Source organism: Narcine bancroftii, chromosome 3 (assembly GCF_036971445.1).
Source record: "Narcine bancroftii isolate sNarBan1 chromosome 3, sNarBan1.hap1, whole genome shotgun sequence".
Classification (NCBI taxonomy): Eukaryota; Metazoa; Chordata; class Chondrichthyes; order Torpediniformes; family Narcinidae; genus Narcine; species Narcine bancroftii.
In genome coordinates, this window is record NC_091471.1 from 278,231,207 (window position 1) to 278,245,795 (window position 14,589).

General features: G+C 40.6%; 1 protein-coding gene across 8 annotated transcripts in view; it reads right to left on the reverse strand.

The window, feature by feature from the left end:
* The window catches only part of usp22 (ubiquitin specific peptidase 22), a 308,536-nt gene that overhangs the window by 87,758 nt on the left and 206,189 nt on the right, over positions 1–14,589 (reverse strand). For all 8 annotated transcript variants that reach the window (XM_069928252.1, XM_069928251.1, XM_069928255.1 and 5 more), the window contains exon 3: positions 2,974–3,087. In XM_069928252.1, the coding sequence (XP_069784353.1) occupies positions 2,974–3,087 (114 nt within the window). The remainder of the gene's footprint in view (positions 1–2,973; positions 3,088–14,589) is intronic.

Sequence of the window (14,589 nt, forward strand, 5' to 3'; positions counted from 1 at the left end):
TGCTGATCTGAATTCCTCCCCCATGGTTTGAATTCTGAGACTTTCTGATATATCCTGCCTTTTCCTATTTTACCTTGAAGAAGGGCTCAGGCCCGAAACGTCAGCGACATATGTTTGTCTCCTATCAATGCTGAAAAGACCGGCTGAGTTCCTCCAGCATTTTGGAGTGTTTACTAGTGGTACAATCCCTTATGAGGGATTGGTGCTGGGATTTTTGCTGTTAGATATACAGGTTAATAATGACTTGATGTGAATGAATGAGATATACTTGGGAATCATACGAAAGATACAGGATTGTTTTATCCTAAAAGAAGCATTTTAAAGGGAGGGTGACAAAACTATAGGGGAAGCCAGAGAATTGGGTAGTTATTAAAACCCAACAGTAAAAAACAAAAAAGGGAAAAAAGACTAAATACGAAAGTAAGCTAGCCAATAACATAAAATAGGATACCAAATGCTTTTTTCAGATATACAAACAGTAAAAGAGCTGGAAAATGATGTTGGAGAAGTGGTAATGAGGTACAAAGAAATGGCAGATGAACTGAATAGGTAGTTTGGATCAAGTGTTCACTGTGGAAGACACCAATGATGTGCCAGAAATTCGAGAGAGTCAAGGGGCAGAAGTAGAAGGTGCTTGGGATGCTGAAGGGCTGAAGTTGAATAAGTCACCTAGATTGGATGGACTATACCCCAGGGTTCTGAAAGGGGGAGCTGAAGAGATTGTGAACACATTAGTAGTGATTTTTCAATAATTGTTTGTTAGGAATGGTTCTAGAAGACTGGAAAATTTCAAATATCACAACCCTTTTCAAAGAAGGGAGAGAGAAAAGACTGGAACTTATAGGCTGGTTAGCTTAATTTCAGTGATTGGCAAGATCTAGAATCCATTATCAAGGATGAGGTTCGCAGTAATTGAAAGCACAGGATACAATAGGCCAATGTCATCATGGTTACCTACAAGAGAGATCTTACCTAACAAATCTGTTGGGAGTTCTTTGAGGATGTAACGAACTAGTCAGACCCAGTGAATGTTGTTTACTTGGATTTTCAGAAGAGCTGAAAGGTGCTGCAAATGAGGCTAAACAAGAAAGGAGCCTGTAGCATTACAGGATGTACTAGCGTGGACAGAATAACTGGCAAAGAGTTGGAATAAAGAGGGCTTTTTTTGGCTGGCTGTCAGTCACTAGTGGTGTTCTGCAGGGGTCGGTACTGGGTCCACTACATTCATGCTGCATGTAAATGAATTGGGTGATGAAATTGGTGGTTGGTTTTTGGCCAAGTGAAGATAGATAAAGGTGCAAGTAGTGTTGGGGGAGCAGGGAGTCTGCAGAGGGACTTGGACAGGTTGGGAGAACAGACATAGAGAAGTGGCAGAAGGAATACAGTGTAGGGAAGTATATGGTCATGAACTTTGTTAGAAGGAATAAAGGTGCAGACAATTTTCTAAACGGGGAGAGAATTCAGAAAACAGAAGTCCAAGGGGACTTGGGAATCCTAGTGCAGAATTCCCTAAAGGTTAACTTGCAGATTGAGTTGAGAGTAAAGAATAGAAATACAATGTCAGCATTCATTTCAAGAGGAATCAAATATAAAGGCAGAGATGTAATGCTGAGGCTTTATAAAGTGTTGAAGTATTGTGAGCAGCTTTGGGGCCCATATATAAGCAAGGAGAGAGTCCAGAGGAGGTTTACGCGAATGATCCAAGGGATGAAAGGGCTAATGTGTGAGGAGCGTTTGATGGATCTGGGGCTGTACTTGCTGGAGTTTAGGAACTTGGGGGTGGGGGGGGGGGGGTTTGGGGGGGAAATCTCAATGAAGCCTACTGTATGTTTTTTACTATATAAAGAGCAAAAGAGAGGCGAGTGTGGATATTGGATTGCTGGAAAATAATGCTGGGAGTTAGTAATGGGGAACAAAAAATGGCAGACGAATCAAAGGGAAAAGGTAGGAGAAAGATGTCAAAAAAGGATAGTATATCAGCCATGATGAAATGGCAGGATGACTCAATGGGTCAAATGTGCTAGGTCTTAATGTCTTTATCCCATTATGTAATGTTGACGTGAAAAATAAGGCTCTTCAAGACTAATTCCACAGAATGAAACTGGACAAACTTCACGTTTGTGTGGTATGTTAGAATCTTAACAATTGGTAGAAAATAGTAATTCTGGACAATGGCAAGAAATCTATGATCCTGCTCCAAAAATGTACACATAAGAGATTAATAACAACAAAGACAGTTAACAAGGCATTTCTAACCCTCACAACTTGTTGAAGCAGAGCTCAAACTCTCTGATCCTACACTACATCAATGATGAAGATCATCCCACTTCAATGCAACTAAGACTTGTATCACTCTATGTCAGTTCATTGTCAAACTCTGTCCCCTCCAGATTACATAGGATATTGCAGAACAGTACAGGTCCTTTCCCCCATGATGTGCCGACCAATAGAAACCTACTCAACAATCTAAACTACCTCATACCCATCACCTATTTTTCTTGCATCCATGTGCCTGTCTAAGAGTCTTTTAAATGTCTCCATTGTATCAGCCTCCAGCACTAATGAATTCCAGGCACCCAGTATTCTCAGTGTAAAAACATACCCCTTATGCCTTCCCTACACTAACCTCCTCTCACTTTATGAGACTGTTGTCCCAGGAAAAAGGTAATTCTAATTGATTCTTATTCTGTTTTCATGTGAGTAAACAAGTTTTTCCAAAATTCATACTAAATAGCCATGCCATCAACAATATATAATAATCAAACTGGATAACTTTAAGTTTAAAGAAATGTGCCTCAATGAGCCAGATGTAATTTTCACTATGATTTTCATGTGCTTAATTATTCAAATCGGTTGAATGTTTCAGAAAATTGAGTTTTCTCCAGTGTGTTAGATCTTCCAGGCCATTTTCCACCTTTCCTCAACACCAACCCCTGAAAGGTGAGAAACGATACCATCTGCTGTCCCACATACCTTGCAGCTTCCATGCTTTTCTTTGTTCTTCTTTGGCGATTTGTTCCATGTCTTTGTCATATATATAATCTTGACACATAAAACAATATATACCTCCATACAAGAGGTCTATGGCTGAGAGAGAGAAGAAAAGAATACAGGTCAACAGTTGTCATCTTACGACAAAAGAAATCTAACCAATCAAATCGAGCTTGAGAGAGAATTATGTGTAGAAAGCATTGTTTGCTATTCAGGGCTTTTTCTTTCAAATACAGTAAAATTCCCGTTATCTGGAATTCAAGCAACTGTCAAGAAAACAATACGTTTAAATTGGTGCCCCTATTGGTTAGTTCGTCAATCACTATGACTGGCATCAATTCATGACCTCATGAGGAACGAGCACATGGAAACCGCCAAGATGCCATAATAATGAACTACAATTATCACCAATAGACAAGATCAGTGGTGTAGTTCCATGGGGTTTTCATGACTCTCCAGGAAAACAAGCATTCACTTCAATAACCTTTCTCCAGAAGCCAAAGAGGTGCTCTTTAAGCCACAATACAGATTCTATCTGTTAAGTATCATAAACAAGACTGTCATCAGCCTAAAGGTGTAGAGTGGGAGTAATAACCATAGGACATGGCTTTTTTCATTCACACAAAACCTTCCACCTCAAGTCAACCAAAGTGAATTACAGACAATCCCTCAATCCTGGCCATCATCATTACATGTCTGCTACACAATGACAGGCAAGTCCTAATTCTAACTACCAGGTGTACCACAAACCCAATTCCAGTGCAGTTTGAGTCAATCATATCAAACACCTTCTCAATCAATCTTGTAACAATTCTGCATCTCAGCTCCTACAAGCTTCCCATGGAAGTAGAGGACCAAGATCACTCCAACGTCTGTCTTTGAATAATACCACAATCTATGCACACATTTGGAGTTCAAGCTTGTTCATCGTTCTCTTGGTGAACCATGCAAAAGGATGGCATTACATTAAAAATGTCAAAGTTAAAAACATTCTTTACCGAAGCTGGCCCAACCAACAATCAACATCCAGGACAATTCTCTAGAAAATACAAAACATTTTCATAGCTCAGGGCTCATCTTTCACAAGGCATAAGAAAATTTACCACTCCCTCCAGAACACCAGCATGGTTGAGCAAGGAAAAAGGGTTCAAAGTCCAAATGCTCAGCAAAGCACTAAGTCCACTATGCAGTGTTATACCCACCCTCCTGCATACATTGGAAACATTATAACAGCAGACACTGAAAACCACAGGCCTGCAAAACCACCCAAATCCATTGGCATAACCAGTGTTAGGGTTTCTTTCTAGATCAAGAACCCCAGCAAATAGGTTTTGATTATACTCTATTAGCAGGTAACATAGTCTTGTGTCAGGCACACAAGGCAACTAAAACAAACATTCCAGATTCCATTAATGAGAGATACCTCTGGGAAACAGTAAAATTCTTTCAAGCATATTCTTCAAAAATTAGTAGCATCCTCATCAACTGGTCTTTGGTCATTCAAAATGGTGAAATATTTGGGAAGGCAACACATGGTGTACAGACAGACCATCCGCAAGTTCGAGAGGTAGAACCTCAAGTTCCATCTGGACACCCTCCAATCAGATGGCATTAATATTGACTACTCAGTTTTTGTTTTCATACTTTGATTCCCCTGTCCCTATGTCTCCTTTTCTCCACCTCTGTATGAGTATGTCTCTCTCTCTCTCTCTCTCTCTCTCTCTCTCTCTCTCATTCCTTCTCCCTCTGTCTCTTTTCCTCCACCTCAGCATTCACAGAGCCACCCCCTCCTCCCCTGATCAACGTGCACCTTTCCACTCCTGTCCTCCCATCCATTTCCAATAATAACCTTTGGCCAGTTGGTCTGTGCTCCTCTCCCTGCCTTTCCTTCCCTTTTCTCCCAGCCTTTTTATTTCAGGTGCCTGCCTGTTTTTTGCTCATACCTTGACGAGGGGCTCAGGTCCAAAATGTTCGCTATACAGGTATATCTTTACCTCCTATGGATGCTGCAAGACCTGCTGAGTTCCTCCAGCATTTTGTGTTTTTACTCCAATCACAGAGTCCGCAGACTTCTGTGTTTCACACATTGAGTACCTCAGGTTTCTACAAGGGGGACTTTGCAAATGACAAAAACAGCACTGGATATGGCCGGCCCTCTACTCACCTTCCCTCCCACTTCCACCCCTACCAGACCAGTGCCAGAGTCTGCAGATTCTGCAAGATACTCTTCAGTCACCTCAGAACCTACAGAATTAAAGAAGTCGATCATCCTCAACTATGCAAGACTGCCTTTCCAATGATAAACATACATTTATTGTCATATACTGTACATTGTACAATACACATGCAACTAAATTCTGACTTTCTGCAGCCAAACAGAAAACTACTAAAAACAATTACCATCGTAAGAAAACATGGCGTCGCTGCTGCGGTGGTGTAAACCCGGTGAGAACGAGGATAGGAGATACAGAGCTCACCCGCGGGGCACTACTGCCCAGTTCTACTGCCGACGACTCCATACAGGCTTTAATGTGCTAAAGGAGACAATGGTGTTTTATTTAAAATCCTGGGTCTGGGCCCAAGATGGCAGAGCCTGTGTTGGCAGTGGCCTCGAGAGGTTGCAGACTCCAGGGGAGCAGCGGACTGGAGCAGGGCACTAGTAACGGGGAGGAGACCCCCCCCCTCCATTGAGAAGGAAAAGCAGAGCAGATGATCCTAAGGTCGGTGACCAGAATGACGGACTAGTGAGGGTCTGTGGCTGAAGGACACACACAGGTGGCAAGCTGTTGCCTACTTGCGGGCGAGGAACCCACACAGGCTGGAGACTGGCTCATGAGAACCAGGCATCGGAACCGGGATTCAAGAGGGTGCTGAGGACAAGGAGGGCTCCCGAAGGGTCCTGGGCACTGAAGGCTTCCTCATCATGTCGGGGGTTTGGATCTGGGCTTGGGTTGCCGATGGTTTGAACTAATCTGGAGTTTTTTGCAACTGCAGAGGCAGCAGGAGCACTGGAGGAGAATCCACTGACACTTGGTGACCCTGGGGGGACTCTCCTTTGATTGTCTTTCTCTCACTGTAAAGGCTACCGGTCAATGCTAATGGCAAATTTTTGCCTTATGTCATACTAAAGGCAAGCACATAATATTACATTTCTGTTTTATTACATGACAATAAATAGTATCTGTACTTAATTGTATTATAGGAGACGATAAATATTAAAAAAAGTAGATCATAAATATTCACAGATATCTGAATACAAAAAAAGTGACCTTGGAATAATGCAGACCATGATTAATGTTACAACGGCAGGTTCAAGAGCATGATAGCTATAAGGAAGAAACTCTTCTTGAACCTGGAGATCCTAAGATAACAAGGTTGATCAATAGGGAGGATGTTTGCAGATGAAAGGACTATGCTTAATTCTATAGGTAACATTTCAAATTATAGTAAAGCAGATTGCACACCTCAAGAAGTGGACAGCATTCAAGAATGGACTGATAAGTGGCAAAATTCCTAATGGGAAGACAACAGTCTGTCCGGGTCAGTGGCAGCACATCTAGCACCATCACACTGAGCAATGAGGCATGCATCTCAGGGCTGTGTGCTCAGACTGTTCTAGTTCATGCTACTGACCCATGAGTGCATCACCAGATCCAGCTCCAACAGAGTCATCAAGTTTGCAGATGACACGACAGTAGTTGGTCTCATCAGCAACAACGATGAGTCTCAATACAGAGAAGTGGTGGATAACCTTGCGAGAATGACAGCCCGAGTCTCAACGTGGATAAAGCAAAAGAGATGATTGTAGATTTCAGGAGGACCACGGACAACCACCCTCCACTTCACATTAATAGCTTGGTAGTGGGGAGAGTGGAGAGCACCAAGCTCCTTGAAATTCACTTAAGAAGTGACCTATCGTGGACACAAAACATCTCGTCACTTGTCAGGAAAGTGCAAAAGTGACTGCACTTCCTCAGAAGGCTGAAGCTACCAGCTCTGGCTGCCTGTATCATAGCATGGTAGGGTTGCTGTAGAGAATGGAATTGCAATTCAATCCACAGGACCATAAAAATGGCAGAGAGGATCGATGGGGTCTCCCTCCCCCCAACGATGTGATTTACTGGGATCACTGTTTAAAGAAAGCTCATAAAATCTGTGAGGACCGCCACAACCCCACATGGGGAATTGATGTAGAAGTATCAGAGCCAGAACCACCAGTCTGAGGAACAGCTTCCTCCCACGGCCAATGACTCTATGATTTATTAATATTACTTATTTTAATATACTATATGGGTTCTGTATATATGTTTCGTTCGTCTGCAGGTGTTTTTGCACAGGTTTGAACTGTGGACTGGATAACTCTTTGATTGGGTTTTACTGATACAATCAGATGATTAAAAAAAACTTTAACTTAAACAAATATCAGGCAATGACCAGACTCAATGAGAGGATGCCCAATCACATCTCTGCGGCATTCAATAGTAACCCCATACTAAATTTATACTGTTAATGTTCCAGGTACCATGACCGAGCAGCCACATAAATTATATGGTATAAAAAAAGACAAGGCTTGATAAAATGATTAAGGCAAAGTATTAAGAGATAGTGCTGGCAATACTCAGCACGTTGAGCAGCAGAGAAACGATCAACATTTCAGGCTAATTATCATTCATGAGGAAAAGTTGGAGATAACAGAATTTTACAATGCAATGGGGAGCGGGAAGGACAGTAGAAAGGTGATCTGGGACAGGGTGAATGAATAGAGATTGAATGCCAAAAAAAGCAAACACAGATCTGTGGGATAGAGGGTGATAAACAAATTAAACTGAACAAGTAAAAGCAACAAATTAAAATCCAAGTGAAAAGATCATGGGTTCAAGGTGGACGCGCTCTATTCTAGTCACTGCCACAAGACGTACCACTAGGTTCAGAATCTGTATCAGAATTCATTGTCATCAACATGTCACAAAATTTGTTGCTTTGTGGCAGCATGACAGGTGCAAATCTTGCTATAAATTACTTTTTAAAATAAATACATTTGTGCAGAGAAGGGAATGTTTATGGTTCATTATCCATTCAGCTATCTGATGACAGAGCGGAAAAATCTGTTTTTGTGCCGCTGGTTGTTGGTCCTCAGGCTCCTGAACTTCCTTCCAGATGGTAGCAGAGTGAAGAGGGTGTGCTTAGGTGGTGAGGGCCCTTGAAGATAGAAGCTGTTTTCTTAAGACATCACCTCTTATAGATGTCTTTTCCTGTCTTGTGCATTGGCACCTCCATACCGGACAGTGTTGCAGCCATTTAGAATACCCACCATGGTTCACCTGCAGAACTTTGTCTTTGCTGATGTGCCAAATCTCCTCAAACTTCTCATGAAATATAGCTATTGGCAAGCCTTCTTCACGATTGCATTGACATTGAGGCTCCAGGACACCGACACCCAGGAATTTGAAGATCTAAACACCATCCACTGCTGATCCCTCAATGAGGACTGGTTCATGTTCTTCTGATTTCCCCCTCCTGAAGTCCACAATCAGCTTACAATCAGTTTGTTGTGACATGACTCAACAAACTGATCTATCTCACTCCTGTATGCTTCCTCATTGCTGTCTGTGATTCTGCCGATAACTGTGGTGGCATCAACAAATTTGTAGATGGCATTTCTATTACAACTAGCCGTGGTCATGGGCGTGGAATGAGTAGAGCAGTGGGCTAAGCATGCATCCTTGAGATGAGCCTGTGTTGATTGTGAGTGAGGAGATGTTGTTTCTAGTTTGTACTGACTGTGGTCTTCCAATTATGGTCTTCAGTTGCAGAGCGGGTGCAGAGGATTAGGTTTTGGAGCTTACTGACCAGCACTGAGGGTATGATGTTGTTGAAAGGTGAGCTGTAGTTAATGAAAAGTCACCTGATGCTGTTGTCTAGGTGATCCAGGGCTAAGTGGAGAACCAGTGAAATTGTCTCTGCTGTAGAGCAGTTATGATGGTAGACGAGTAGCATTGGGTCCAGATCTTTACTTAGGTACAAGTTAATTCTGGCCATGACCAACCTCTCAAAGTATTTCATCACAGTAGATGTGAGTGGGCGATAGTCATTGATGCAGCTCATTTTGTTTCTTCTTGGGCACCAGGATGAGTGATGCCTTTTTGAATCAGGCAGAAACCTCTGACTACAGCAATGAAAGATTGAAAATGTCAGTGGACTCTCCGGCAGGTTGGTTGGTACAGATTTTCAGTACCCTGTCAGGTACACCATCCCTTGTGAGAATTCACCCTCTTGAAGGATGTTCTAACTTTGGTGTCAGAGACAGATATCACAGGATTGTGATATTTTGCAAGGATTCTCATTGGTACCGAAGAGTTCTTCTTTACAAAGCAAGCATAAAAGGTGTTCAGCTCATTGGGTAATGAAGCATCACAGCCATTTATGGTGTTCGGCCTTGTCTCATAGGATGTAATGGCCAGCAATAGCTGGGGTGCATCTGACTGTGTGTCTAGTTTCCCTCTGCTGCTGAGATGACCTGCTGAAGGTCATACCTTGACTTTCTGTAGAGATCTGGATCATGTCTTTTTTTTCAAATATTTTATTTTTGTTTTTTTCATAAATATACATATCAAAATTTTCCATTTTCAATATACATAAATATATATAACTTTTTCTTACAAAACAACCCCTTCCCTCCCATCCCCTTCACAGTATATATCTGTACACCGTCAGGGATTACAGTTGGGTTTTAAAAAGTCTTCATTGGGGAGGTCACATATTTTTATAATAGTAGCACCTTTTTTTAATTTATATTTGGGCCCCGATACAGTCCAATTGTTCTCTGAATTATATGTGATTTTCTCCATAGTTATACAACTGATTATCTCTGACTCCATCGTGCTATCTGTAGAAGGGAGTCGGACTTCCAAGTAATCACAATACATTTCTTAGCCACAGCTAAAGCTATTTTAATAAATTAAATTTGGAATTTAGTTAGTTTATTACTTATTTCAATAAAATTGCCCAAAAGATAAAGTTCCAGGTCGGCTGCGAAGGCCACCCCTGTTATCCTTATTAGTAGTTCAGTAATCTCCTGCCAGAAAGAGATCTCACCTTCACACATAGCATGTACAAACGTTCCAACTTCTTTTCCACATCTAAAACACACCTCCGATATTTCTGATTTTAATTTATGTAATTTCTGTGGTGAAAGGTATAATTGGTGTAGGGAGTTATATTGTACTAATCTGTACCTTGCCTTTATAATTGACATCCTGCTATCCAAACCCCAATCAGACCAGCACCTTTCCATTATTGCAACTCCTAAATCTGACTCCCATCTCTCTCTTGATCTCTGTAAACCTGGCTTTGCACTTTCATTTTGGAGAACAAAGTACATCTTAGTTATAAATTTAGGTGTGTTCCACAGCCAAATTGTTTGTTCCATCCCACTAATTTGAGGTGGGGGCCAAGTTTGGTCCTCATCTTTCTCTTAAGAATGCATATTCTTTCTTAAGATTTTTAATGAAAGAAATTTGTCCCCTCAAATAAGCTTTAAGCTTATCCCATATTAGAAAACTGTTTTCAGTGGAAGGAAGATTGTTTTCATAAAATATTTCCATCTGTGTCTTAATTAATTCACAAAAATCCTTCCTTTTTAATAATGCAGCTTTAAGTTGCCATCTATGCATACTTTCTTCTTTTCCATTATTGTGATAGTTAACGTTAATAGTGATAAAAGTCTTGCCAAATACTCCATTTTTAATCACTCTACTTTGTAACTGGGCAGACATTAGAAATAAATGAGTAGATTCTACTTTTATGAGTAGAATGAATAGTCTCTTTCTAAAGGGTTGAGCCACCTCCATAAATCAATTAAATTTAAATCCTTCATAAATGCTAGTGTAATTTTTACAGCTCTTACCCTTGTTACTGTTCTCATTGATTTGTCCAATGTTAGATCTAAACAAGAATTGAAATCTCCTCCAATTAATATATTTTGCCTTCCTCCTGGAGTTTTTAAAAAAGATATCCTTCATAAAGACTCATTGTTATAATTTGGGCCCTAAATATTAATAAACGTTCCCATTATTCTGCATAAATTTTACAGTGTGCCATTACAAATCTTCCAGTTTATCAGTTAATGTCTCTTCCATTATTATCGATATAATTTTATTAATTAAAATCGTTCTTGCTTTTGATCCAAATGAAGATGAAATTACCCACCCATCCTCTTTTTAATTTTGCATGTTCCAATTTGGTAAGATATGCTTCTTGTGAAAAGACTATATCTGCCTTTAATATTTTTTTAGGTATTTCAAGACCCGTTTTCACTTCACTGGCCTGTTAATTTCATTAACATTAAAACTAATAAATTTTAATGTTCTATCCATATTCTTCTTTAAAACAATTTATTAACAGTAAAATCTTTTTGGCTCTTTAAATAATAGTGATTCTTCCCCTTTAAGAAAAACACACAATGTCCCTTCCCCGACGGTGATAGAGCTCCGAAAGCCAGTGAAAAATGCCTGTGGAATCTCTCGAGGAAGAAAAACCCCTCCTTTTAGTGCCACCTTTTTTCGTTACTCCTCACCAGGTGCCATTCTGCTCCTTAGACCTGACACTCCACCCTGCTACTACTTTTTCCAGATTTTTTTTCTTTACTGGGCTCTCCATGAACATTTCTGGGCACTTTATTTTAAACAATAGCAAATACAACTTTTGCTACTTTTACTTAGTTCCATAATAAATATTTTCACAACCTTCTCCCTCGACAACCTTGATTTTTTTTATAACCTTTGCAGAAAGTCTTCCACCTCGTTCTTAGTCTTGAAAAATCACCGGTTCCCTTTAGCTACTTTGACCCTCAAAGTTGCAGGATATATTATTGAGTATTTCAAGTTTTTAGCAGGCAGGTACCTATTCACATCATCAATTTTTTTTTCATTGTTTAATCAAGTTCAGGCTAAAGTCTTGAAAAAAATACCTTTTCATGATCAATCTCGATCGGGCTTAGAGTCATCATATGTTGCTCTCAGAATTGTTTCCAGTTTTCAGTAACTTAAAAGTCTCACCAGAACTGGTTTTGGTCTCTGATTGCTGGCTCTTCTGGGTCCAAGTGTTCGGTGAGCTCCCTCCATATGCAGTTTTTCTCCAAATTTGTCTTCTCGTAACACTTGCGGGATCCATTGTTGAAAAAAATTCACTGGGTCTCTTCCCTCGTTCCTTCCTTCAGTCCAATGATTCGGACATTATTTTGTTGACTAAAATTCTCCATCTGGTCAATTTTGTCCAGCTGTCCTTGTTTATCCGACTCCCATTCTTTGGCTTCTTTTTCTAAAGCCTCAAGTTTTTCATGCATTTTCATCACTTGTGTCTCTGCTCGGCCCATTCTCTCCATCAGGTCTTCAACAATCTCTTTTATTTTGGTCATTTTCTCCATCATATCTCTCACCACCATCTCAAAACTTATGATTCTATTGCTCAAATTCTCCATTTTTTCCGGGATGATGCTCAATTCTTGACCCGACTCCCCGGTTTTACCTGGTCCTGCCAGTCCCTTCGCCATTTTTGCACTGCTCCCTTTTGGACTTTCACCCAATGTTCCCAGTTGAATAGGAGGTTCTTCAGTCTTTGTTCTTGGCTGCCTTGGCTTCTTCGTGTTAGTTTTATCCATTTTTGATGAAAAAAATCTTGATTTTAAAGTTTTGACCATCTATTCAGTTCTCTTCACAGAGAGATCAACTAAAATATGTCTGTCTAAGTCCTTTCCATTTCCATGCCCCTGGATCATCAGTCTTTTACTCACCCTAAGGAGTGTGGAAATCTTTTGATTCATCCATGGCTTCTGGTTGGGGTACTCATGGTACCACACACTCATCCATGCAGGAATTAAGTCAGTGATACATGCTGCATATTCACTCAAGTTTGAAGATGAGTCCTTGAATATGTTACAGACCACCAATCCAAGGCAGTTCTGCAGACACTCTTCCGCCTCCCTTGACCATAATTTTACCATCTTCACTACTGGTCCTGTGGTCCTCAATCTCTGCTTGTATGCCGGAAGTAGAAGCACAGTCAGGTGATCGGACTTGCCAAAGTGTGGGTGTGGGATGGCTCTGTAGGCATTCTTCACAGTAGTGCAGCAGTAGCAAGTGTTTTGGCTTCTCTGGCTTCCCCTCCCTCCATCAGACTCCTCAACAACAGACTCTATCAGAGACTCATTTAAGGATTCTCAATATGCACATTATTTATTAATGAATATTTATTTTTCTGTATTTACACTGTTGGTTTATTTACATTTATTTCTTTCTTTACATTTCTTTGTTTTGTACACATATATTTTTATTGAGTGCAGTTTATATTTTTGATAAGTAGAGTTTCTGCCTGGCCTGCAGGAAGAAAAGAATCTCAGAGTTGTATGCGATGGCATGAATATCCTCTGACAATATATTTGAACTTGAACATTCTTGGAGAAAATGGCAGCAAACCAAATAACAAGCTAGCGTGGGCGCTGGAAATCTGAAATTCTATGACAACTTCAAAGAACCGTATTTCTTATTCACCTATGACTGTATTCCTGTATATGGTTCTAATTCCAAAATCAAATTCACAGATGACACCACAGTAGTTGGCCTGATCAGAGAGAAGGATGAGACGGGGTTCAGCACCCGGCCGTGTGGTGTGCTGACAACAACTTGACACTTAACAGTCAGAGACCAAGGAGATCATTGTGGACCAGGCGTGCTGGAAGCCACACTCATGCCCCTATTTACATCAATGGAGTTGTGGTGGAGCGTGTATCAAGCTTCAAACTCCTTGGTGTCCACATTTCAGATGATCTCACCTGGTCCTGATCAAAAAGGTACAATATTGCCTTTATTTCCTGCACAGCATGAAGAAAGTACACCCCTGTCCCAGGTTATTGATGAATTTTTACCGCTGTACTATGGCATCTCACTGTGGTATGGCAATTGTCTTGAATAAGACCATAAAGCACTTCAGCAGCTGGTGAACACAGCCCAGCGGATTATCGGCACCGATTACCCACCACTGAGAACATCAGGAATACTGTCTGGGCAGGGCAAAGAGCATAATCAAGGATGCATCTCACCCTAACTATGGATTTTTTACTCTTCTTCCATCCAGTAGGCGCTAAAGGAGTCTTTGCTCTTGAACCAGCAGGCTCAGGAAGAGCTTTTTACCCCGAAGCTGTGACCCTGCTGAACCTGAGTGGTACTGCATTCACACTGTACTGTCAGTACTTTTATAATTGGATTTTTGCTGAATGCGCTGGTTTTTATTCTCACATAGTTATTTATATTTCTATATAGCACTATTTTTTTTAACTTCTGGTTGGTTGGACGCTAATTCTACTTTATTGGCTTTGCATTTTACTTGGCACAATGGTAATAAAGATGAATCTAATCATATCTAACCTAATCAGTTACCAGGCAGGAGTCATAACCTGATTGAGTATAGCACCTCTAACATTAAAATTAAAAGTTATCCAGGAAAAAGAAGCCTGCGAGATTAATATCTCATCCACTGACCAAAATATTGATCTCCTGAAGTACAGTACAACTCTGATTATTCAAAATGGTCAGGACCAGGCCC